At 54.7% G+C, this 24,726-nt stretch overlaps 11 protein-coding genes across 11 annotated transcripts; 5 read left to right on the top strand and 6 right to left on the bottom strand.

Annotated features, from left to right (window-relative positions):
* Positions 1–21: 21 nt before the first annotated feature.
* Positions 22–747, top strand: CORC01_08759 (actin lateral binding protein; the record flags this gene model as incomplete). The annotated part of the gene is made up of 3 exons (XM_022620389.1): positions 22–39; positions 152–456; positions 585–747. 3 exons carry the CDS (start codon positions 22–24, stop codon positions 745–747), a joined length of 486 nt encoding a protein of 161 aa, XP_022473068.1.
* A 330-nt stretch (positions 748–1,077) lies between these two features.
* CORC01_08758 (nucleolar protein 12) lies at positions 1,078–1,832 on the bottom strand (the record flags this gene model as incomplete). The annotated part of the gene is made up of 2 exons (XM_022620388.1): positions 1,078–1,536; positions 1,620–1,832. The coding sequence occupies 2 exons, from the start codon at positions 1,830–1,832 to the stop codon at positions 1,078–1,080; spliced, it is 672 nt and encodes a 223-aa protein (XP_022473067.1).
* A 1,013-nt stretch (positions 1,833–2,845) lies between these two features.
* Positions 2,846–3,800, top strand: CORC01_08757 (ER protein BIG1; the record flags this gene model as incomplete). The annotated part of the gene is made up of 3 exons (XM_022620387.1): positions 2,846–2,940; positions 3,007–3,599; positions 3,661–3,800. The coding sequence occupies 3 exons, from the start codon at positions 2,846–2,848 to the stop codon at positions 3,798–3,800; spliced, it is 828 nt and encodes a 275-aa protein (XP_022473066.1).
* A 407-nt stretch (positions 3,801–4,207) lies between these two features.
* Positions 4,208–6,229, bottom strand: CORC01_08756 (peptidyl-prolyl cis-trans isomerase B; the record flags this gene model as incomplete). The annotated part of the gene is made up of 6 exons (XM_022620386.1): positions 4,208–4,405; positions 4,590–4,761; positions 5,105–5,300; positions 5,486–5,637; positions 5,709–5,835; positions 5,905–6,229. 6 exons carry the CDS (start codon positions 6,227–6,229, stop codon positions 4,208–4,210), a joined length of 1,170 nt encoding a protein of 389 aa, XP_022473065.1.
* A 490-nt stretch (positions 6,230–6,719) lies between these two features.
* Positions 6,720–7,219, top strand: CORC01_08755 (30S ribosomal protein S13p/S18e; the record flags this gene model as incomplete). Its single annotated transcript, XM_022620385.1, has 3 exons — positions 6,720–6,722; positions 6,778–6,822; positions 6,908–7,219. 3 exons carry the CDS (start codon positions 6,720–6,722, stop codon positions 7,217–7,219), a joined length of 360 nt encoding a protein of 119 aa, XP_022473064.1.
* A 263-nt stretch (positions 7,220–7,482) lies between these two features.
* On the bottom strand, positions 7,483–9,025 carry CORC01_08754 (membrane dipeptidase; the record flags this gene model as incomplete). Its single annotated transcript, XM_022620384.1, has 4 exons — positions 7,483–8,020; positions 8,077–8,449; positions 8,510–8,722; positions 8,770–9,025. 4 exons carry the CDS (start codon positions 9,023–9,025, stop codon positions 7,483–7,485), a joined length of 1,380 nt encoding a protein of 459 aa, XP_022473063.1.
* Positions 9,026–11,038: 2,013 nt separating this feature from the next.
* On the bottom strand, positions 11,039–11,329 carry CORC01_08753 (uncharacterized protein; the record flags this gene model as incomplete). The annotated part of the gene is made up of 1 exon (XM_022620383.1): positions 11,039–11,329. The coding sequence occupies one exon, from the start codon at positions 11,327–11,329 to the stop codon at positions 11,039–11,041; it is 291 nt and encodes a 96-aa protein (XP_022473062.1).
* Positions 11,330–11,786: 457 nt separating this feature from the next.
* CORC01_08752 (uncharacterized protein) lies at positions 11,787–14,555 on the top strand (the record flags this gene model as incomplete). The annotated part of the gene is made up of 4 exons (XM_022620382.1): positions 11,787–11,832; positions 11,894–12,075; positions 12,134–13,580; positions 13,633–14,555. 4 exons carry the CDS (start codon positions 11,787–11,789, stop codon positions 14,553–14,555), a joined length of 2,598 nt encoding a protein of 865 aa, XP_022473061.1.
* Positions 14,556–15,317: 762 nt separating this feature from the next.
* Positions 15,318–19,390, bottom strand: CORC01_08751 (uncharacterized protein; the record flags this gene model as incomplete). Its single annotated transcript, XM_022620381.1, has 6 exons — positions 15,318–17,593; positions 17,649–17,877; positions 17,937–18,320; positions 18,407–18,603; positions 18,687–18,805; positions 19,386–19,390. The coding sequence occupies 6 exons, from the start codon at positions 19,388–19,390 to the stop codon at positions 15,318–15,320; spliced, it is 3,210 nt and encodes a 1,069-aa protein (XP_022473060.1).
* A 262-nt stretch (positions 19,391–19,652) lies between these two features.
* Positions 19,653–20,315, top strand: CORC01_08750 (polyketide cyclase/dehydrase and lipid transporter; the record flags this gene model as incomplete). Its single annotated transcript, XM_022620380.1, has 1 exon — positions 19,653–20,315. The coding sequence occupies one exon, from the start codon at positions 19,653–19,655 to the stop codon at positions 20,313–20,315; it is 663 nt and encodes a 220-aa protein (XP_022473059.1).
* A 695-nt stretch (positions 20,316–21,010) lies between these two features.
* Positions 21,011–23,508, bottom strand: CORC01_08749 (uncharacterized protein; the record flags this gene model as incomplete). The annotated part of the gene is made up of 3 exons (XM_022620379.1): positions 21,011–21,538; positions 21,595–23,413; positions 23,498–23,508. The coding sequence occupies 3 exons, from the start codon at positions 23,506–23,508 to the stop codon at positions 21,011–21,013; spliced, it is 2,358 nt and encodes a 785-aa protein (XP_022473058.1).
* Between the last annotated feature and the right edge of the window lie 1,218 nt (positions 23,509–24,726).

The raw sequence follows: 24,726 nt of genomic DNA, 5'->3' as shown, positions 1-24,726 counted from the left end.
AGCTACTCGCAGCTACTCATCATGGACCGTATCAAGGAGGTAAGTTCACCCTTCTCAGTCTGGCCCCACCTTACTGCTACCGGCGGTCTGGAGGGGTAAGATATCCCCAATGTGTCGTGTCATCGATGCTGACGACGACGGCGTCGATCAGAAAATGAACCAGCTTCGTCTGGAGGCCGACGACAACGCCGCAAAGGTTGAGGAGCTTCAGACCAAGGTCAAGTCCCTGGAGCAGGAGAACCTGTCCAAGGAGCAGGAGATCACCTCCTTGCAGCACAAGAACGGTCTGCTCGAGGGTGAAGTCGAGAAGCTTGAGACTGCAGTTAAGGACTTCAAGAAAGCTGCCGACGAGAGCGCCGGCACTGGCACACAAAACGAGACTCTTCAGCGAAGACTCCAGCTCCTCGAGGAGGAGGCCGAGGAGGCGGACAAGACCCTTCGGGAAGCCAACGAGAAGTACGTTCTGGACCCTATTTGCCGAATCAACGATGCCCCTTTTCACTCTCCGACCCCCATCGTGTTCATTAAAGCCCGCCCCACCGAACGACCGATGCATACTTATTACTTACACCGTCTTTTCATAGGCTCCGACAGACCGACGTCAAGGCCGGCCACTTCGAGCGCAAGGTCCAGGCTCTCGAGTCGGAGCGCGACCAGTGGGAGTCCAAGTACGAGGAGATGGCCAAGAAGTACGCGACGGTCCAGAAGGAGCTCGAGGACTTCCAGGCCGAGATTGGCAACATCTAAGGAAGTTGCGGGCGTCATTTTATGCAAGGCTTTTCCACATGATGGACTCCTGGCTTGGGACACTATGTTGGCGATCTGATTAAGCTATCCCAACAAGCGGTGGAGTGCAAATGACGGGACGGTTCGCGACCGAGTTATAGCAGCCTTATTTTTACTCCTTTTTTTGTAACCCCGGCCAACAAAGAGTTTTGTTCTGTCAGATGCCCCTGGTCTTTGTTCAACAGACATGAAGGGAATCTACATACAACCACCTCAAACCACGCTGGGCGTGAGGCAACTTCTTGGCAAGCAGCTGCAGCAACCAATGCGAGATATTATACCCTCCTTCAATTACTCTTTCTTGAACCTTGCCTTTTTGGCTTTTGCCTTCCTCGCTCCCAATGATCTTTCTAATTTTGTTTCGTAGCGGAATTTCTTCTTCTTGGGCCACTCTTTCCGATCCTTCGACTTTATTGGCTTGCTGTCGGATGCTGCCTTGTTCGCCTTGGATTCGTCTTGGCTGCCGTTCTCCTCCTCGTCGCCGTCTTGGTGGATCTTTTCGAGGCCATCCCGCGTCACGGATATGGCCTCGACCTTGACCGATGTATACCGGTCCTCGTCTATGTACTCGTCTTCGTAGTCCACAATACCCACCTGATCCTTAGCCGGCTCGTCGATGCCGTCCCATTCTTCGAAATCTTCTCCGTTGATCTCTTGGTCTCCGTCCGAGTCTGCTGCCTGGGCCTCTTTGAGCAAAGCGCTCACGGCATTAACGTGGTCTTCGACTTCTCGTTGGCGTTCTTGTCTGATCTGTAGTGGCATGTGTGTCAGGCGATGGGCAGGACAGACAGCAGCCTCCGCATGGAAACGTAGGGCATATGATTGCCTCCTACCTGTTTGCGCATCTCAATCTTCTCTTCCCGCGCCTTCAGGGCAGCCTGCTCCTGTGCCCATTTTTGCCGCTGCAGCTTGCGCTTGTGGAAGCCCGTGAGGTAATCCTCCCGCGCGTCGAAATCGAAGTTGACCTCCTCGATCGCTGAAACTGCCTTCCTTTTTTTGGAGAGGGGTGGCAACACGGATTTCTTGGGCCGGGGTTTGGCGAACATTGTGGCTATCGGTCGAATGTGTCGGTGATGGGGACTCTTGACTGGCTCGTGGTGGTGGTTTTTTTTCCCCAACCCGTCCTGCGCAGATAAATTTTGGATGGGTTTTCTGGCAGCCTTGCAGTTGGCGCGCACGCCAGGTTCTTGCCGCTGCAGCCTCTGTAAGGGCCCACTGACGCGGGCCAAGCCGAAGAGCTAAATGCGCTGGAACAGACCTCGCTAGGCGTGCATCTGTCAGCAAAACCAGCAGGTGACATCCCGATGGGCTTCACTGCATGATTTCTCGACTGCCGTGCATGCTTCCGATGGTTTCAAGGTTCAGGATGCTCCGCTCACGTCACTCTGTCTGCTCAGTGTGATCACGTATATTCGAATAGCTGCATTGCACCATGTCGAGCCCTCATAATTGTTTTTCGTTCATAGAGGGCTAGCTACCTTAAGAGTATGGCCCATTACACTCAAGTTATGACTCTCACACATCTCATGCAACAGCCCCTCGACCACTACAAGCTGTTCAGCAGCCTCCTCACATGGATGAATTCCTGGATTTGAAGAGCCGAAGAGTAGGCCATAATATACTGGTTCCTAATAGACCCGTTAATGTGATCATTGGTTTGATTGGAGACCCTATGTAGATTGCGTAGAGATGTAGGTGTTAAAAAATGTTTGATCATGAATGGAGTCGTCAGATGCCCGCTGTAGTAACTTCGCTTTTACGTTGAGGCCTACTAAGATGCATCGGTCCTGCAGAGAATGAAGTAGGTATGGGGGTGAGCAGTCGCAAAGCTGGAACTTGCCTGGCATGGCTTTGCTGCATTGCACCAATGAGAAAAGAAATGGAATGCATTTACGCGGGTGATAATGCGGTTTCTGATTATTCTACCCGCTTAGGCGCATATATCCGAGCTAAGTCGTTCCTGAAGCTACCTACCTTAATCCGCAGCGTAACTCCTAGTACCACGACGAAGGCTAGCCATCGCATTCAAACGGGCAAGCTTTCAACACATCAACCAGCCATGCGTCTATCAAGAACAGCAGGCCTCATGGCCTTGTGCTCCTCCGTGCGGGCCTTCACCGACTCGTCGCCCTTCATCATGCTCTCGACCGCTGAGTATGTCACGAACTACCGGCGTTTCTATCATCGTCATCGAACATGCTAACACGCCTCTTTCCCTAGGTTCGCGAAGTCAAACCCCGCCCAGCTGCAGACCCAGTCCCAAGTCTTCAAGACCGTCCAGGACCTCCTCTCCTCCTGCCCGACAGACCGCTACCTCCTCGTCTCCCAGCCCAACGTCAACGCGGCCGATATCCGCAACCCGGACAACGGCGACTGCCAGTCCCCAAACCTGTGCCGCGCAATTTCCGATAAGGACGCCCGCGGTGTCTACAGTGTTGCCGAGGTCGTCGGCGAGGTGCCCATCGGAAAGCTGGCTGGCTACATCAAGGCGTCGTGCGCGGGCAAGATCGTCGAGATCGAGGAGGTCAGGCTCACTGCCCTTGGACGGGACGTCAATGTGAGAGCCGCCACGCTCGCCGACAACGACCACGTTCTGGGCCAGCGCCTCGAGAAGCTTCACAAGGCGTCGGAGTCGTACACCGTCATCTACCTTGCCAGTCCTTCGGAGCCCACCTACGAGGCCGAGTTCATGGAGCCTCTGCACGCGGAGCTCAAGCGCCACGAGGCGAGCTTGCGTCATGTGAGACGTGCCAAGAACGAGACTGAATGGAGCAAGCTGCCTCTCTTTGAGAAATACGTCTTCTTCTCGCCAGGTAAGTGGCCGAGGTCCATGATCCGTGATGCCCAGAAACAGGAACACTGACATGACAGCAGGCGTCTTCCATGCCCTGATTGCCACCATTGTTCTCTTCAGCATCCTCGGTGTCGGCATTAGGGCTCTCGCCAGCCTCGAGATCCCGTACGGTGCTTTTGAGAAGGAGAATGGCCCTGCGGCTCACAAGAAGGCCCAGTAGATGTGTATCAAAATCGGCTAAAGGCACCTCTCTAGAAGTGCCTCCTTCAACGACCTGTGAATTTCGTGTGAGAACGTCAGGAGTTAATCGGCTGGCTTTTGACAGGTATATTTCGAGTAAAAGGGAGGAATCCATGGCATGATAGGCAGAGAGCACGGGAGGCACTGTGGTCTGTAGGGACCAATGTAGTGTATTTTCGCAAATGGCATGGAATGTATTTCTATTACAAATGGACCTTTTTTTCTTCTCTGTTTGCCCCCCACCGTCCCCCATCTCCGAGCCTCCATGCTCGTTTTGAGGGGAGAAAACGCCGTAAACGCCAACTGCAGCCCCAAAGGCCGTCTCAAATCAAAGTCTTCTCTTTCTCTCGCTCCAAATTTGCTCCATGACCGACCGAGCAACAGACTTTAGACCAAGTGACTCGGCAGCAAGAAATTGGCGATGCCCTCGCGGATGGCGTACTCGTGTCCGCAGTTGCCGCAGACGAGCTTGCCTTCCATGATCTGCGTCTCCAAGAGGAGGTGGTGTAGGTTCTTGAGCATCTTCTCATCACCCTCGAGCTGCTCCGCCGAGGGGGGCTCTGTGGGGAGTTCGGGGAAGCCCAACTTTTGTGTGAATGTCAGCACTCTCTGTTTTATGAGGTTTGCAGTAGAGCCAGCCCCCTTCAAGGATGACTAGTATGATGCATGCGGAGAGACTAAATGAGACGTGATGATATGAAATAGCAAGACACCCTCACACGGGAGATCACACTGAAAATGTGAAGAAAAAAGAAGAAAAAAAATCTACCTCAGTCGCGTTCGTTCGTAGAGCGGCCCAGTCTAAGCGGGGCAGGACGTTGAACAGAAGCTGGGGGTTGACCTCGATGTCGTCCTGCGCCAGCTCTGCATCCTTGGGGTGTAGGGGGAACGAGGCCACTGAGGACTTGCAGGCCTTGACCGCGCAGGTCAAAAAGTTCAGGCTAAGGAGCTTCATATTTTTTTTTCCGTCTTTGGGCGAGGAGTAAGTGGTTGTTCACAACCTTGCTATAATGTAGAGGGAGTGTTTGAGTTGAGGTTTGGCCATTACGGAAATTTTTTGGTACCCCACACGTGATGCGCTTCGAGATGGGTACGTTACAGCTATTGGACTGCGCTCTAAGAGAACTCGAGACTCAAGACAACTCACTCAACATCACAAAAACGACACATTTGGAGATAGCTAGTCCCATGCGTATTTTTTACCATTGCTTGTCAGTTGGAATTTGTTGTCTTAGTTTCCTGTGCCTATTCGAGGCGCTCTTTCTTCCGTCAAACCCCCCTTACGCCATGGTCTTCTCGTAGCCGACATCCTCTTTCCCGGCCCTGGACTTGCTGATCTTCATGTAGACAGCGATCGCAGCAACGACAACGCCAAGGAAGAGGCCCTTCTGGATTAGAGACCAGCCCTCACCGGAACCCACCTCCAGGGGCGTATCTTCGTTGGAATAGCCTGACGCCCATTCGCTATTGCCGTATTCGCCTGCAACCAGGGGGGGTAGCCATCAGCAAACCAAGTACTTTTTTTGTTTTTCATTTCGGGAGATCATCAGCAGGAAAAGTTAAGGTTTGGATTGAGATGGTGCAAAGAGTGTCGGGTTGGTGATAACGAGAACAGCGAGGGACGACGGGTTGTCACAGTACGTGCTCAGAGTTCCACGTGGATACCTTCAGGGGGCACCTCCAGCTCTCCGCTCTTAGCGATCTTGATCGTCTTGGCGGGGCGGTCGCCGGGTTGGGTCTGGGCCTGCTCGATCTTCTCGACGACGTCGAAGCCCTCGAGGACCTCGCCGAAGACGACGTGGCGGCCATCAAGCCAACTGTATTTGCCGGGTTAGCCTACCTGCGGGTCGTGGTTTTGTGTTTGTATTTGTCGATAGGGGGTGCTTACGAGGTGAGGACGGTGGTGATGAAGAACTGGGAGCCGTTGGTGTCCTTGCCGGCGTTGGCCATGGACAAGAGACCCTTCTTGGAGTGCTTGAGCTTGAAGTTCTCGTCGGGGAACTTCTCGCCGTAGACTGTAGGATTTCCGCATCGTCAGTCGTCATGCAGCACTGGAGCAGGGTCCTAGACGGGGAACCACTCACTGGACTTGCCGCCGGTGCCGTCACCCTTGGTGAAGTCACCACCCTGAATCATGAACTGCTTGATGACACGGTGGAAGGTAGAGCCCTCGTAGCCGAAACCCTTCTCGCCGGTGGCGAGAGCGCGGAAGTTCTCTACGGTCTTGGGGACAGTCTTTCCGTACAGACCCATGGTGATGCGGCCGATGGCCTCATCGCCGTGGGTGATGTCGAAGAAGACCTTGTGGGTGATCTTGGGGCCCTTGGCAGCCTCAGCGGTCTGCGCGAAGAAGGCCAGAGCCACTCCGGCGAGGAGGAGGGCAGAGACGAGTCTCCGAATGGTGAACATGATGAACGCTGAAACTGAATTCGATCAATTGGGAAGGAAATCAGATTATTAGATGCAAGTGAAAGCCGTCTGGAGAGGGAGAAGAGGTAATCGCCAAAAGGGACAGTGTGTTAAATAGAGAGACCCTCGCAATGGTAGAGCTACGTTTCAAACTCCCCTCTCTGAAGCACGCGAATGAGGAACTCGAGCTCGGACCCTGGTCGCCGAAACTGCCCAATGGGGGTAGGCAATCTGCGTACCTAAGTGGGTGCGTCCATGGCATGAAGGGTCGCCTTCAGGGCGGATCAGTGCTATCAATGCAACCGCGCAGCCATTCCATTGACTTTGTGCCGCGCTGCACTAAGTTGGATCCACTATTTTCCGGTGCCGACTCTCCGTGAGTGCGATGATTTCGAAGTTCCGCGATCCCACCATCAGGCGCAGGAAACAGATCAGCCCGTGACGACAATACTTACACTTTCTCGAGGTCTCAAGTGATAAATCGGACAAAATGGTAAGCGTAGGCCTTAGGGTATTTGTTGGAGCTACGAACGACTGACCCACTACAGGTCTTCATTCTAGGCGTCAACTTTTCCGAGCAAAAGCTCGTAAAGGTACGGGAATCCCTTCACCCGCGAACGACGACAAACCAGTCGGCACATCTCACCCGACGATGCTAACCACTTCTTCCCTTCACAGAAGGCACTCGAGTCCTTCTTCGCCCTCGGACCGACCACATCTTCCCGCATCCTGGCCAAATACTCCATCTCCCCAATGTCCAAAGTCGGCGCCCTGCCACCGAAAACCATCACGGCCCTCACAGCAGAGTTATCGACCATGACAATAGAGAGCGACGCGCGGAAGATAATACAACAGAACGTCATGAGACTAAAAGACATGGGAAGCTACCGGGGAAGAAGACACGCCATGAACCTCCCCGTCAGAGGACAGCGGACGAGGACTCAGATCGAGTCGGCGAGGAAGCACAACACTGCGAACAGGCGATGGTAAACGCCCTGCGTGGTGGCTATCGGCTTGCGTTTCAGAGAGCGAATGGGGTAGGCTTTGAGGTGGTGCTCATTGAAAGACCATCGCACGTACAGAATAGACGGGTCTGTGGTGTGCCCAAACATGTATGACTATGTAAAACTATACCACTTGTACTATCAAAACTGGTTGCAATCTCACTAATGCTTACTCTACAACCGTGAAGCAGACTTTTGGCGTATCTTTGAACCTCCTAGTTTGAACCTGACTCCTCATCATCTCCCCTATCACTTCGAGCTGGCGATATCATCCTCAAGAACAGGTTGACCATCTTTCTGCAGCTTCTGAGCAACCGCCTCAACTTCCTTCCAGACGCGAAGAACGTTTCCACCGGCAACCTTGGCCGCGTCCTCGTCACTCAAACCCTGCCTCAGCAGCTCGGCAACGAGATCCGGGTACTTGGACACATCCTCCAGCCCCTTCGGCACCGACGCGATTCCGTCAAAGTCGGAGCCGAAGCCGACATGGTCAAAACCGATCAGGTTGCCAATGTGCAGGACATGGCGGACGACCTGGTCGAGCGTGGCGTTGGCGGGGACGTACGTGGGCAGGCCGTTCTCGTTGCCGGAGTCGACGCAGGAGATGAAGTCGGGGGCAAAGTTGACCAGGACGACTGCATTGCGGTCCTTGACGAGCTTGAGGACGTTATCCTTGACGTTGCGCGGATGCGGGCAGACGCTGAAGGCGGAGCTGTGGCTGTAGATGACCGGCGCCTTGCTGCCTTCCCAGTCCTTGCCTCCGAGGACGTCAATCTGCGTCTCTTCGCTGGGGTTTGGATTAGCAATCATCCTCCGTGGAGATCAGGGGTCCCTGACACCTACCTGGTATGGGAGAGGTCAACGATTAATCCGATGCGGTTCATCTCGTGGATGAGACGACGACCTGCAGGGCTCAGCCCGTGCCACAAAGGCTCAGCCTTGCGCAGAGGGCTTTCGAGCAGCGCGGCGTCGGCAAACTTATTGTGGCAGTTGTGGGTAAGGGTCGAGTAGCGAACACCCAAGGCATGGTAGCGTCGGAGATTGGCGACAGAGTTGCCGATCTGATGCAGTCCCTCGACACCTAGAGGTGAGATGAGCTGGCCCTTCTCAAATGCTTTCAAGGCCGCGCCGCTGTCTTCGCTGGAGGAGAAGTCCCTGGGATATGAGTCCTTGATGCGGGTCATGACGTCGATTTGATCGAGAGTCCACTGGACACCTACAGTCACATTCGTTAGACTTGTAATATCTTGAATCACTCGGGATGGACCAGGCTCACTCTCAGCGTAGTTCTCATCCGAGAAGTCACTGCCATTGGCAGGGCATGGAGTGTAAACACTCCAGAAAGCACCCCCGTTCTGACCCTTGCGAAGTCTGGGCAGATCAACATGGCCGACGAGGCCGCCGTTCTCAAAGGGCTCAGTGAAATTCTTCTCGTAGATGTGGTTGTGGAAGAATCCTCGGACGAGGATAGGGAGGTCATTGTGACCATCTACAAAGACGGTTCGTCAGTACTTCATCGCGTCGTACAGAACGCACAGGGCGTCGCACCGATCAGTGGGTTGTGGGACAGAATGCTGTGAGCCCTCTCCTCGACGGTAAGGGGTACGCCCCAAGGCTTTCTCATTTGATGATAGCATGACTTCATAGGACGGACCGTAAAAGTCAATGTCACAAGCCACAAAGCGAAACAAGCAATGACGGCTCTCTTCGCGGGAGACGGGCTCTTGCGAGAAGGAGGCAGCTGGGCGTCATCGCCAGCCTCATTGCACACAAAACGTTTCTTCTCATCCATGGCGTTGGTGATATACAGAGTTGGGTCTGTGTCTCACGGCTATGTTATCCGTCAGCACTGCTTGTCCGTCGTCAGCGGCGGCATGTAGTTGGCGAGTCGATACGGACCTTGGCGACTTATTGTCTAAACTTTGTCTGAATGCCGTCTCAAATGAGGATAAGGATTGCCGTGAAAGAATAATGATCCGCCACGGAGGGGGTTCAAACCTACAGGCATGTCACAATACGTCTGATTGATTAGGAATCACGTCACAGAGTGCCTGGGGTCAAAGCTCCGAGCTGCGATTGCGTGAAACTCTTATCTGCGAGTCGATGCCGGCGATAAGCGACCGTTTGGGAAGCTCCAAAGTGCCCACCTAGCGAATGAAGAATTACGAGTGAAGAACCTGCGGATATATACAGAGCTCTTCGGCGAGCGATCATTATATAAGCGGTCAATCGCAGTTAATACCTCAATACAACCATCTCTCGCATATTCAACTTCTACAGGTATATCAGGATTGACAAAAGATACCATGAAACACATAGGCACCTCGAGTGTAGTATATCCTCCAGATGCTAACATAGTTGCAAGTCTCCAATGTACGGGTACTCAGCCCAATGGCGCCTACTAGCAGCATGAACTTGGTGACGCCGTAGAAAACTCAGCTTAGTACTCGTCTGAGAAGCGAGGTGGTGATTTCGCAGCATACGCCCGAGGGTCCAGAGCCTAACAGAATAGAGGCATGATAGTCGTATCCGTACAGAGTTGGATAGATGATTTCTCTTCAGTAAGGACAATGCATAGGGAAACGAGAATAAGGACACACACTGACTACAGTGTTACCGAGCACTGGAATAGAATTTCGGGAACGGACCGCCAAAGACGGGAAGCTCCCAGTCCGTACTTTGCGACTTCGGATGATGGTTGGCTCCTGCGTTCAGGTCACCTTCTTACCCCAGCCAATTCTCTCAGCTCTGAGGTTGGGTTCTGTGGATAACGCTCGACAGAGAAATTTACGGGTTCGATGGGGCAGGCGTTGGCTATCGGCCTCCCTGGCAGGCCGCAGACCAGACCCTGGTGGCTATTAATAACGGCATTTTGTCGTCTGGGGAACCGTCTAACTGGCAACGAGGTGGGATTCAGGGGTTGGAGCTAATTATGTAGATGAAGGGGTTTAGTGACGGGCGATATTCTCTTCAGTTTCGGTGGTGGATAGAAAGTCCCGTTTAGCAACAAAGAAAAGAACAAATACAATAGCCGACTTCAACGTCTGGAGAGGCAGCACCTCTGTATAGAAAGGACGAAACCTTATCCCGGAATGCATAAAGTGTGAAGATGATGCTTAATACGGCGCCAAATTGGCGGCGGCCGATGGCTTGGGCAGTCAGCCCTGTGGGAAGGGGAGTCTTTGGGGTTCGCTTCCGCGAGTGAGGTGAGCCGAGTCCCTCTCCAGTCCAGCTGGGAGTAGCCCCATCATTCTGCAACAGAGACGAATGCAGGGGGTTCACACAACCTGTCCCTGCCCTGACATCGGTAGCTTTCTGCTTTGCTTCTGGCATCTGCTTGGCTGCCTCATTCAGGGTCATTTCCTTTGCATGGAGCACAATGGGGGGCAACCGAGGTCCTGGCCAGTCACACACTGGCAAAGGAGATGAGTGGGGATCGGGCAGTGGCTGGAGCATGGTGTATTTTTGGCTTCAGATGGCTCCTCCCGTCATCGTCGTCTTTCAGCCAAGGTCCCAATTCCCAAGCCTACCCGAGTCGCCCAGTGAGCCCGGCTGGAGAGGGCCTGAGGTGCCAGCTTTTGTTCGGTTGTTCGTCATGAGGCAGGGGACCGACCAATGGAATGGAATGCCACGTCTCCAAGTTCAAACTTCAAGGACCAAGGCAAGGCGCGCAAGGCCCTTGAAAGAACGTTGCCATTGCAGCATTGCTAGGCTGGTTTAGTGTCTATTTGGCCCCGGTTCGTCGGTCTGATTGTTGGCAGTGGCATAGTAGCAACCCTCCATGAGCACAAGGTAGGATGGCATGCTAACCATTGATCTGGGTTGATGCCGTGTATGCCGTGTCACCGGGTTTGCTGTAGGAAGTGGATGACGAAGTGGGAAGAGGTGCTACGAGTCGCAAAGCTTCACTGATGGCCTGCGGAGACTGAGGGACGCACAGCTGGACACACACAGTACGGATCCAGGTAGCAACCTGGAAGCAGCAGGAGGGCATACGTAGCAATAGCAAATCAGCATGGAGCGAGCACCATTGAGCAAGCAGCGTCAAGTGGAAGCAGCTTCTCCTTCCATCCCTCCTGCCCCCCCCCAACCGCATGTCAACCTTGAACCTGGAACCTGTCAGCAACCAGCACCTTCACTTCAAAGCCTTTCCATTTCTGCGCTCCAAAATTTCCTCCCCCAACTGGCATGTGCCCCTGACAAAGGACGACGACAACGAACAATACAGCATCTTGCTTCTGCTTCATCTTCCTGCACCTGTGCCCTCTCTTTTATCTCTCGTTTCGTTTGTTGCCGACTCTCTTTCTCCAGTTTGCACCGCCGACTCAATCGCGGCTGACGTATTCCTTCGCTTCTCGCAACCGGCAGAAAAGCGTCTTTAATCTCGAGCCGAAAATACCAATCCATCTTTCCCTTCCACCTCCCGCCTCCTGCATAACGACGAAACGAAATATTTCTCGCCGCCTCCTTTTCTTTTTGCCCGCCAAATTTTTGAGCGTCAAACCGCATTAACACAGCACCATCGTCACGACAAGCAGAAGCTTCAAGGCATCATGCCGGGCTTCGAAGACTCCTTTTGGTCCAGCGACTATGCTGCAGGTAAGTCAACTGAATGCGCTACTGCAACCCCTCGCGCTGTGGCTAAGCATCTCCGCGCTAGGACTCGGCGTCCTCTTCAGCAAGTTGCAGCAAGGCGTCCAAGAAAATCGACAAGTATTGACCGTCGCCCGAATGCGTGTCGAAGCCGAGGAAATATACAGCCAGCGATTAGGAGATATTGCACCGACCGCAGACAAAGTCCAGGGCGGCTTCTCAAAAGATGACGGTGCCAGCGTTCGGAAGGTTCGCATAACGACCCCACCGAGAGCTTTCCCGAGGCTTGTGCTAACCCTCGTGACAGGCCTTCGATGGTGTTCGGACCGAGATGGAAGAGGGCGCCAAAAACCACAAGAAGATAGCCCAGAGCATTCGAGACTTGGTTGTCAACCCCTTCTCGCGCTGGTGCGATGCCCACGAGTCGCGTGTCCAGGACTCTCAGGATGAGCTGCAAGCTCGCATCAAGGCGCACGACAGGCAGGCCGAGTTGGTCAAGAAGCTGAGGAGCACCTACTTCAATAAGTGCCGACTGGTTGAGGATATCGAGGAGGAGACCAAGCTGGCCTTCCAGGACCCCGAGAACAGCCCGAAGAACAACATTCCCGAGATCAAGGTCTCCGAAAACAAGGAGCACGAACTTCACCCCCAAGAAGACGATGACGAGCCCATTGAGATCGGCGACGAAATTTACCAACCCGAGCAAGTCAAGAAGATTTTGGCGCACATGCTGAACACGATCAAGCTCGGGGAGACCAAGGTGCCCATCCTCGGAACCTACCAGAACACATCGGCAGGTTCAGATATTGTTGAGTACCTGCAGAGGCATATGAACACCACGAGCATTAGCTATGCCGAGAGAATCGGACAGGACCTCGTCTCGAACGGATATTTGAGGCTGATTGGCAACGTCGGCAGCACTTTTGCCAACAGTTCCAAGATGTTCTACCAGTGGCGCCCCAAGGCCTTCAAGCTGTCCGGAATCCCAGACAAGAAGTCGCCTCTTGGTCGCACATTCTCCCTTCCCGCATCTGAGACGTCGGATTCACCCGTGGTCGGAACCGTCAGCGAATACCTCGCCAACTGGAACGTCCTCAACAACCAACACCCGAACGAGACCCCACCGGAGCGATTGCGCCGCGAGGCTAGGGAAGCCGACGACAAGTACAAGGGCGGCGTGCGCAAGTTGGACGAGATGCGCTGCGATCTCGAGGAGACCATCTTCATTCACCTCCGCTTCCTGGAGCGCTGCGAGCTGGACCGTCTTAAGGCTATCAAGACCGTCATCCTGGACTTTTCCGGCACCATCAGCAATGTCATTCCCAGCATGCAATCTGCTGTGGACCACATGATGCTCTTCCAGGAGACCGTTCAGCCTCTAGGGGACCTCAGATACCTGCTCGAGAACTACCGGACCGGTAGCTTCATTCCCAAGGTGGTGGTATACGAGAACTACTACAACAAGGTCGACGAGCAGACGTTCGGAGTGGATCTCGAGGCGAGAGCGCGCGCGGATAAGAAGCGCGTGCCCATCATCGTCACCACTATCCTGACCTATCTTGATAACCACTACCCTGACCTCGAAGGTGACGAAGCCAGACGGGGTGTGTGGCTGGTCGACGTTCCACTGCAGCAAGTCCACAAGCTTCGTGGCAAGCTGAACGACGGCAAGCCAATTGCGGCAGAAGTTTTTGACGAGTTCGATATCCCCACCGTTGCAGCTTTGCTCAAGCTGTATCTCCTTGAATTGCCCGGTAAGAAGACGCTCAACAACTTTGTGGAAGCCATGGACTAACAGCCGTATAGATTCCCTCGTCTCCTCCCACGTTTATGAGATTATCAGAACGATCTACCAAACTCAGACCCAGGATGGCGATTCTGCTCGCGTACCTGTGCTGCAACAGACGCTATCGCAAATGCGTCTTACTAATATCGCAACACTCGATGCCTGCATGAACCACTTCACCCGCCTAATCGACCTTACCTCGGCTGATGAGACGTATATTGCGTCTTTGGCCACGGCCATTGCGCCCTGCATTCTCCGCCCTCGCACAGAAACATCCCTTACTATGGAAGAGAAGCACGCCTACAGGCTCGTTCGCGACCTATTCGCCAACAAGGACGCCATCTTTAGCGAACTCAAGCGCATGTCTACCGCAAGCCACGGCGGGTCGATCAGAGACAATAATCGCCCGCGTGCGATCAGCACCGACGAGAGCAACCGGAGAGCCAACATGGAAGAGCGGAATAGAGCTCTGCTTGAGAAGGCTGCCGGTAGCCGCGGCCGCGCAACGAGCCCTGCTCCCAGCCCTCGAGGCCACAGACGTGATCGCAGCACGGGAGGTCCTGAGACTCGCTTCCCGATCCAGACAAGCCCGCCCGCGTCGGCAGTCGACCGTCACCGCTCCAGCTTGGGCAGTGTTGTTGGGGCCAAGAGGTCTAGTCTCGAGGTACCCGGCAGCGAGACTAGCTCGCCAAAGGAGACGACGACCAACGGATCGGCGGCAGCGCCTGCGCCTGCAGCGGAGGGAGTTGCGGCCAGAATCAAGGCTCTCGAATCGCCCGTGGAGAAGCGCAACAGCTTGGGACGCAGCAGCGTCCGATACTCGTTGGACCGACACGCAGCAGCCGTACCAGGCGCCGGAACGGACAGCGGCACGTCGACTCCCCGCGATTCTCTAACAGCGCCTCGCGGAGTAACACTCGAGGACAAGCCCATGGATGACTGAAGCAAGCGTGTTTAAGCCGTGCCTCTTTGTTATTGATGGCCTTGAGATTTTCCTTTTTTTCCTTTTTTTCCTTTTTTTCCTTAATGTCTATTTTCTTCAATCCAAACTCCAACCCTTTTTTTTGTGACGTGTGAACGGACGCTGGAAGGACCATGTGCGACGGACGGCGGGTTTACAGGGAAACAGAAAAAGGGAAAATCCATTTTGGCTGGTTTTGATTTCTTCCTTTTTTCTATTTGGCAGTTGAAACGCGAAACGACGGTGACGTTTGGGGAAGCGATTCCCTAGTGTCCCCTTTGTATCATGTCTGTACGTAAAATAAACCCACGAGAAGAGAGGAGGACGAGAGAGCGAGAGACAGACAGACAGACATGGCTGAAGAAGTGTGGGGGAAGATGGAGGGGGAGCTAGGAGGTGTTGACACAAGAAGAGGAAGATCCATCAACCTTTCAAAAGACTGGAGTGTGACACTCACGATGTGAAATGATGGATAATGAATGTCTTACTGTCTCGGACAGTGATGAGCGGCATCATTTGCAATAGGAAGGGAAACCCACTGAATCAGAGATACAAGGTAGTCACTTACTGACCAACAAATGTTCTTCACAGTGACTGGCCACTAAACTCAAGTTGCTCGGGGGAAAAAACAGACAGATGTACCTCATCTCTGCTCCCTTTTTGATTCTAATATGCATGCTAGGTAGGTATTCCCGTCATCTCGCCCTTTCATGACCGCCCCGCGCCCTGCCGCCCCGGCCCGCATCAACCGCTATCCCCCGCAATCTCGGCCATCTTGGTCGTCTTCTTCTTCTTCTTTTTCTTGGGCACGACGATCGGCGGACCAGCGGCATCGAAGCCGCCCTCCCCGGCAGCTTCAAAGGCCGTGTCGGGAGGCGGTATCAGCGCGCTGTCCTCCCCGTCGCCACCGCCGCCGCTGTTCTCCGCGTCGTCCGTCAAGAGCACGGCGGGCGGGGCAGCACCAACGTCGGCGACGGCCGCCGCCGCCGCCTTCTTCTTCTTCTTTTTCGTCTTGACCGCCGACCCCGCGCCGTCTTTGTTCTCTTTATCCTTATCCTTGCTCTTCTTGGTCTTCTTCTTGACCACCGTGCCGGCAACGTCGACACCCTGCGCGACCTGGATGCGCTCGTTGGCGCGCTGCATCTCGAGGCGAAGCCTCTCAACCTCCTTCATGGCCTGCGCCATCTCCGCCTCCTCACGCTGCTGCCGCTCGTAGTCAAAGGGCGTGTTGGTGGACGACGCCGTGTCACCCTCGAGACTGAGGGAGCCGAGCGTGGACGAGTCGACGTGCAGGAGGCCCTGGCGGAGCTTCTTGGCGCGCGACTTTGTAAAGCTGTCCGAGTTGTTCTCCGATTCGTAGTTGCGTGGTGTGGAGACGCCACTGCCGGCGAGTGTCTCGTCCGCGGCGATGACGACCCTCTGCCTCGGTCGCGGCTGTGGTCGGTTGATGGGAGAGATGGGGCCGGGTGCCGAGCTGCCCAGCTTATCGAGATCCAACTGCATTATTGGTATAGAGTCAATGTCGAGATCTGGGCCGTTTTCCTTTTGGAGAATGTTGTGTATCGGGGTCGACGTTCTGGGTGCCGTGTCGGGGGCGGCAATGTAGAACGGGTCGTCACGGTTGCGTTCATTGCGCTCGGCTTTCCTTCTTGCCACAATGTCTGCATCGAGGTAGCTGTCTTCGGTCGCTTGCTGCTGATACGAGCTGACAACCTCCTCTGCCGGAACGTCGGCAATCCTGCTAATCGCAGGTTCCGCAGAGGATATGCTGGTAGGCGCCGGGCGCTGATGGTAGTATACCTCGAAGTCGTCCGCCTCGTTAGCCTCCATTGGTATGACGTCCGCCTGGGCGAGAAGGTGTGCCAGATTCGGGTGGATTGGTTCATCGAGGTCCAGACCCTCCGGCATCGGAACGTTTCGCTGCGCTCCAACAGCGACGGAGTTGAGCTCCCATCCCTGGAATAGAGACGGAATGGCCTGGGTTAGCAGCAGCGGGGGATCCCGGTGAGTGTCCTCGGTTGACGGCGCCTGCCCGGAGGCTGCTTCCGCCGTAAGCTTCAAAAGTTCAATAAACTCTACGGATCTCTCCTGGACTTCGAGGTTCGGGTGAAGAGCAAGTGGCTCCAGCGTGTGGATGACGCGAGCCAAAAGCAATGAGATCTTTGTCTTCCATTCAGGAGTCCACGGCTGGCCTTCATTGCCTGCGATGTAGGCGAAGATCTTTGTGACGCCCTGCAGACTTGTCGTAAGAATATCGGGGATGTGGGTACGAGATAATGTGCGTAATAGATTTCCTAGCGTGTCTTCGGGGAATGCCAGCTGGTTTGCGTACTCTCCAACCAACCACGATGTCGACTTGAGCGATGCTGATGAGAGCGAGTGGCCAGCGGGTGTGTCCGCGTTCATTTGTTGAATGATGAGGTCAGCTGCTCGAACCGCCGCGCCTCGTAGCGCATGAACTTTTACAGCGACGTTCCTCAGCTCGTCCCCTATCCTCCCCGACACGTCTCCGGCGGTTGACTTGCCAGACGCAGCGACCGAGTCGAGTTCGGTCTCAACCGATCGCGGTGTCGGCGCCATGCGGACAAGCTGAATCAGCACGTCGATATACCAGTCAAAATCAGTCAAGCTGCTGTAGTTGTTCTGCGAGCACATCGTCAGGATCCGTCCAATGACGTCGCTCCGGTAGTCGTCAGGGAGAGGTGGCTCTCCCTGAGCCTTGGTTGGCGAGTGTATCTCCATTTCTGCCTCCTCCTCCGAGTCCATGCCCGTGTCTGGGCCAAGGGGCGCCCCTGGCCAGTCTCTCTTCGGCGCAGCTGATTTGAGCTGCTTCATCAGACGGCTCACTATGGACACCAGGTTATCACTGCTGACCATGCCCTGGACGAGGTCCAAGGCTTTGATGCGGATAGTGATATCAGCACTATCGATGCACTCAAGAATGACATCTTCTTGTTGCGCCACCAAAAACGGGTGTGTCACGACGATCTTGTTAAAGGCAAGTAGTGCAACGTATTTCACTAGTCGAGATTAGTCTTTTTTTCTTCAAGTTTACCCGTGGAGGTTGGGACTCACAGTTTGGGTCGCCGTCCACCATGATCATGCCCCTGAGCTTGTTCACGCAAAGTGTCGCAATTTCCTCTCTGCCTGAGACGTCATCCGCGCTGCCTAGAATTCCACCCTGAATAATGCCGTTGATGCACTCATATAGTAACGACATGGCTGGTGTCGTCCGGATCAGCTCGGTCAGGGGTGGCAGCAACTTTCGAACAAGGCGAGGCTCTAATGGCGTCAAAGTCGCAAACTGCCCCCATAGTCAGCAAACCACATCATATCACTGCCACTTCACACAAACAAACATACCAGTTTGATCAATTTGATGGCCATCCAGTTATTACCGCCATCCACAAGGAGCTCAAACAGCCTGGGGGCCAGCGGCAGGAAATCGTGCGGTCTCCTCCACCCGAGCTCGCATACCACGTTGACAATGGCTGCTGTGACACTCGGGTCCTCGTCCTTGTCCATCAATCGCTCCTTGATCTTGGGCCACGCCGCGCGCAGCGTCTCGGGATACACCAGCGCTAGGCGGTACAGCGTCACAATGGTCTTTTTGCGAATTGCCGGGTTCGAGTGGCCGAGTCGCGGGAGGAGGTCAGAGAGGGTCGAGAGGGCGAGGGAAGGCGTGATGATGTGCGGCAGCGTGGACATTGGTAGGGAGATGGTGGTTGCTTGCGTCGACGACAAGTCCTGGGAGCAGCAGCGTCAGCCTCTCACTCTTCCGTTGTCTATTATCCAACACCCCCTCGGCCGCAAGAATGGGATGCGTGCGTTACCTTCTTCAGCAGATTTGTAGCTAGCATGAGCACTTCGGTGTCAGGCCGGAAGCTCTGGACGGCGGCTAGGTATCCGACCCTCTTCTGGTGGTACTTTTGGGAAGACATGACTTCGAGGACGTGGAACGAGGCCCACGACATGTCGTGACCAACCATTTCGAGGTAGACTAGTTTCAAGAGCGCCGTCGCCTTGACGTCTGTTAAGGAGTTTCCAAAGTCAGTGTATAGTTCTCTCATGCTTTCCAACTGCTACTACTCCTGCCGAGGGATTGTTGCTCACCCATATCCTGCCCGCGAACTTCTGCGCGGCATTCCTTCAAACTGTTCTGTATGTACTCGCGCTCGTTGCCCTTGTGGTTTCGCAGGCCTCTGATGAGGTCGTAGAGGGATTTCTCGAACCTGGACGTGCGTTCGTTCTAGTCAGCGCCCGAAGCTCCCTGGCGACGCGGACTGTGGTGACTTTGCGATATCATCACCCCAAGGAAGACCTACATCTTGACAATGAAAACAGCCCCACGCGAGGGGGGGAACGGCCTAGAAAGGGCAAGGTATCGAGTTCGGAGCGAGTGTTGGGGAGAATAGGTCAGGTACTCTGGGTTCTATGGTACATTGTGGATCGAGGTCGGCTCCGGTGGAAACGTCGTCGTCGTCGTCCCCGTCACAGTCGCCTTGAGGAGCTGTATTCGTCAAAACGTCCAAGGGATGTCGGAGTCGGGGATGCGGGACGGTGATGGCTGGCTTGCTGTGGCTTGCCAACTTGGCTTGTGGAGAGAGCTGTGCTGCTGCACTAAGGTACTGCTCGATAATCCAAACCCCACCAAAGACCAGCCCGATAATGATGTGTGTGCTGGGGCTCTACGGGATACGGGACGTACGGTGCATGTCAGCTTTCCGTACCATTGGGCACTGTACAGCCGGCGCAGTCAACGACATCCACTAACACCGATAGCTGCTGTAATCGTCATTGCACCAGCTCCACGACATTTTCTCTCTTCTTTGGGACGAACTCATTCAAGCATCTCAGCATTTCGGACGGCGAAACAAGACCTCTCGAGGGTTCTTTTTGTATTACATTCATTCTTTTCTATTTTCACTTGGCAGCATATTATATAACTATGACTTGTTGACATAGTATCAACCTCCCACATTCCCCAAGACCGCATCGCGAACCTCGAAGTCGAAATTGAAGCTCGAAAAGCCGTACCCGAACAAACCCTCCCACCCCGAGACCAAGAAAATCATCACAATGGCAAGCGCAAGACCGCTCCTCCGCTTCCCCTCCCCATGGAGGAGCTCACTCACCTCCCGTCCCTCACGCCTCACAACCCCAACGCCAGCCGCCCCACGACAATTCTTCAACCTCCCAAACCTCGCAGCAGCAGCAGCATCCTCCCAACCCCAAGTCCTCACAGCCTCCCGCACCATGCCCTACCCCTCCCCCCAACTCTACGACATAATCTCCGACGTGGACGCCTACTCGACCTTTGTCCCCTACTGCGCCGCCTCCCGCGTGACAGCCTGGTCCGTACCCGACGCCGCCACGGGCCGTAAATGGCCCACGCAAGCCGACCTCCGCGTAGGCTGGGGTGGCTTCGAGGAGACTTTCACCAGCAGACTACACTGCATCCCCGGTTCTAGCGTCGAGGCGATAAGCGGTGCGGACGTCGAGGGCGCGAGTCCCGGGAATGGAGGGGAGGGCGGTGCCGTGTTTAGGAGTCTGGTGACAAAGTGGCAGCTCCGGCCGCTGACTTCGGGGACGGGCACTGAGGTGGATTTGGTCATAAGGTTCCAGTTTGCGAACCCGTTGTATTCGGCCGTCAGCGCTGCGGTTTCGGAAAAGGTGGCTGGCGTCATGATTGAGGCTTTCCAGAAACGGGTCAAGGCTGTTTTGGGCACTGGAAGACTATAGAGGGTTCACTCGGAACCGGTGAGAAGTTGTACAAAACACATAGACTAATAAAGACATGCAAGGCTTATTATAAGTTTAATTCACGAGGTACTTGTCAAGAAGTAAAATGTCAACGCATGTCGCAATGTTCGTTTTCATCACCAATCATTTACCACATCGTAGCTGTCTGTGCAAGAGAAACAAACCAAAACAAGTCATCTACCGACAAAGCCACGCTCTCATGATCCTCTTTTTGCGGCATACCTCACCCACAACCCAAAGAAAAGAAAAGAGGTCCAAACCCCCAGCTGCCCTCCAGTGATGCAATGCTCCGCCGAAACCTGTACGGTCTCTCTAGGGAAATAGTCTCCAAGCCTTTGCGAGTAAATCCGAACCCCACTTTGATCCTTGCGTAGCTCTCATACTCCGGCATGCATGCGTTATAAGATCGTCGAAATGAACCATGGCTGCCGTTAGATGCATTTCGGGGACTCGATTTGACTGACGGGAATCTGAACAAAAGTAGAAAAGAAGGCGCGACAAGGTATCATATGTGAAAACAAATAAGTATCCAATCCCGGCAAAGTTCGTCAAGGGTTTGTGATCGTGACAGGTCTTTAAAGCAAAAGAAATCTCCTAGATGCGAGCTGATAATCATTTCTTGCCCCTATAACCCCATTAGCTCATAGCACCAGTATGGGAAAATCCAAGGCAACTTACTTCTTCTTGGGGGCCTTTCCACCAGCGCCAGCCAAGTAACTCAGCATCGAACCCTTGGCCTTGGATTTGTGCTTGGACTTGCCGGGCTCAACGGTTACCACGTTGGCGGGTATGCCGTGACCGCCAGGACGCATGGGAGGGGGACCGGTCCAGCCCGGAGGAGGTGGTGGGTGGGGACCGCCACCGCCGCCGCCGGCAGGCCGGGCACCCGGAGGAACCATGCCCGGTGGAAAGCGACCATGGCCGTGCGGTCGCATGCCTGGCATGCCTTGCATGTGTGCCATTCTTTCTCTGAAACCAGGGTCTATCGGCATGCCGCCAGGGCCAGGCATGCCCCGTGGAGGCCCCTTGTCCATTGGCCACATTCGCATCTCGATGGTCCAGTCTGGCTCGACCACCTTGTCCCAGACCTGGGGCAATATGATCTCCCCATTAGGCCCAATCAAGTCATAGTGACCTTCTTGCACATGCGGTCCGATGACGTCCACGTGGATGAAGGCTTGCTTTATGAGCTCTTCCATACCCTGCGTAAATGTTAACTAGGTGCCTGCGAGTGCGGGAGTTTGAAACGCGAACGTACTGTCCAGGTCGAGCACAAGTGGAAGGGGAAGCTGAATTTCCTGCCCACAGCATCCTTGAACTTGATAGGGGCCTTGTCCTTGCCCTTGTTCTTGTCGGCTTCGAATTTTTGTTTGGCCTCTTCGGTGTACTTCTTCTTGAGCTCTTCGTCGGCCTTCTTGGCGGCAGCGGCGGCGGCGGCAGCGTCTTCGGCGGCCTTCTTCTCAGCCTCTAGTTTGGTCCGGGCTTCGAACTCGGCCTTGGCCTTCATGTCCTCCTCGTACTTCTTCTTGGCTGCCGCAGCCTCCTCTGCAGCCTTCTTCTCGGCGGCAATTGCGGCTTCGGCCTTCAACCTCATCTCTTCCTCATACCTCTTCTTCTCTGCCGCAGCCTCCTCTGCCGCCTTCTTCTCCGCCGCGACTTTGGCTATCCAGTCGGCTTCGGCCTTGGCCTTGAGATCAGCTTCGAGCTTTGCTTGCGCCGCGGCAGCTTCGGCAGCCGCCTTCTTCTCGGCCTCCATCTTGGCTCGGGCCTCATCTTCAGCCTTCTTCCTCATTTCGTCCTCCCATTTCCTCTTAGCTTCTGCCTCTGCGGCGGCCTTGGCTCTGGCATCAGCCTCGGCCTGTATCGCCTCCTTAAGCCTTTGCCTCGCTTCGGCTTCGGCCTTGACACGGGCCTCTTCCTCAAGCCTCTTGCGCTCAGCTTCGGCCTTCAATTCGCGTTCCAACCTTTCTCTGGCCTCCCGTTCGACCTTGGCCATGGCTTCCTGGTGAAGCTTTTGTCTCTGCTCCTCCGCTTTGCGTTCGGCCTCGATTGCTTCTCTGGCAGCTTTTTCGGCCTCGATTTTGGCTTTTTCAATCTCCTTCTGTGCTATCTCTTGGGCCTCCTTCAAGGCCTCCATTCGTCGCTTCAAGTCCTCTTCTGCCTCCTTGCGAAGTTTCGCCTCCAGTTCTTTCTGCTTTTGCTGTTCTTCCTTCTCAGCCTGCATCTTCTTGAAGAGTTCGAGCTCTTGCTGGAGCTTCTTCATCTCAGGATTTTCCTTTGGCGGTGCTGGCTCGGGCGCAGGGGTCTGTGACGGTTGCGGTGCTTCTGTAGGAGGAGGAGGAGGGTAGTTTCCGCCCATGTATTGCATGTGCTGACGCATCTGTCCATAGCCTTGCGGGTTATAGTGAACTGGGGCCTGCTGTGGCTGGTACTGCATCATATCGTACTGGGACTGGCGAGGCTCTGCGAAATAGCTTTGCCCACTCTGGTGCGACATGGGCGAGAACGGATGGTTAGGATTGTAGCCAAATGCAACCACCTGGTTAGCGGGATGGCCGAATGGGCTCTGTGCGTAGCCGCCTATGTGACTTTGAGGGTAGCCACCTTGCGGGTGACCACCACGGCCGCCATAGTAGGAAGGATGGCCCGAATGCCCCCCATGGCCAGGCGCCGGTACATGACCGTAGCCGGAACGGGGGGCAAAGGGGGGGCCGTAATCGTCGTTGGAATCCACGCTTTCTATAGGGTTCGGCACTGGACCGTGCCGATATGGGTATGGAACGGTGGTACCGAGAGGAGGAGCGGTGCGTTGTGGGATTGAGTGATAACGGGACGAGTTTGCACGTTGTGGTAGCGCCGGACGAGTATACCTATGAGCACCACCGACTGAGGCTGAGTCGTCTGGTTCGAGATCGTTCTCTTCGGCAGAGTCTGTCAAGGAATCGGCTTCAGAAGCGGAAGAGCTTATGCCACCTTCCGTTTCGTGGTAGAAATGAGACTCGTCTTCACTGGCCGAGGTGGATCGAGAGGTTGTGGCCCCGGACGAGGCGAGACCCGAGCGTCGGTGTTGTGATCGTCTTCCGGTTGCGTTAGTTGACTGGTGTCTGGTGAATACCACCAAGTCGGTTGGTCCCTGGCGTAGTTGAAAATATAAAACTTACGCGGATGACATGAGGAAGTCTGTGGCGGAAAAGACCCTTTACTCACGACGATCTCGCAAGAAAGTCGGAGTAAAGGGGTAAATCGAGCAAAAACGTGGGATGAGATAGGATGGCCGAAAGTGAGGGTTCCTCTATGGGAAACCGACAGGAATCCGATGTCGAGCGCTCGAGTGTGGTGTGTAGGTCGGGTACAGCGTTCGTCCTGGCGCAATTCACAAGGGTGGGTGGGTTCCAGGCACGAACTGGTGACGGAAGAACGATGGGGAAAATGGGATGACGGGTGAATTGAGGGTAAAGCGATCAGATGACAGCAGAGCGGTAGGAGAGGCGACAACGACTAGCAGACTTGAAGATAACAGAGTTTCTTTGAAGAAAACAAAGTTTCTGTGCGAAGGACTGAGTTGCAAGGCGAGACGGACGGTTTGCGAAAATTGAGGGGTGGGCAGGGCGGCAGTCGGTGGGTGGATAGGTATTCGTTCGTGGGCTTGGGAATGTAACCAGGAAGCCCCCTGCTATTTGGCGAGATCGTGCAGTTGGGCGCAAAAAGAAGCGCGATTGGGTGCAAGGAAAATTGTGGCAGCTGGGCAGCTATTGCGGGTCTAGTCGACCGCTCCGTTTAAGACAACCTTTAGGTAGACAAGGCCAAAGCCAAGGCGTACAAGGAGGAACAGGGTTCGAACTTAGAGTGCATGCACAAACTAAGCCGCAGCCAGGTCTGGACGAATCGGTATGAATTGGCACCTCAGAGTCCTGAAGAGAAAGCCTTTAAGGGTGGCGATGCGCTGTGATGCGCTGCGGTATGCGATCCGATGTAAACAGCAGAAGCAGAGAGAGCGACAGAGACTGTGTGTGTGTGTGTGTGTGTACCCGCCAAGTGGAAGATATCCGTCCCACTTTTGGATGAAGCGGGAGGAAAGGGAATCGTGCTGGGCACCTCAGTTGCCTGATTAAGCGGCTGGTCCTCAGGGATCCGGTAACCGGCAGACGGGGGTTGTCGGTGAGAGCAAAACCAAAAGTGGGCAACGGTCGACGCAGCTACTATAGTAGTGAATTGAAAGGGTATCCGTCCGTGGTGCCGCGTTGTGGGGGAAAATCTACCAATGCCACCTAAGCTACAAGCCTCAGATCAGCATCTGTTCAGGTGAATCATGTGGAATGAACACACAGACAAAGAAACGACAGAATGGACACGGAGAATGGAGGGAGGGGGGAGGGGTGGAGGGGAAGCG

The sequence above is a fragment of the Colletotrichum orchidophilum genome (genome assembly GCF_001831195.1).
Source record: "Colletotrichum orchidophilum strain IMI 309357 chromosome Unknown Scaffold_76.1, whole genome shotgun sequence".
Lineage (NCBI taxonomy): Eukaryota > Fungi > Ascomycota > Sordariomycetes > Glomerellales > Glomerellaceae > Colletotrichum > Colletotrichum orchidophilum.
Note: the sequence above shows the minus strand (reverse complement) of the source record. Positions and strands in the feature narration are given on the sequence as shown.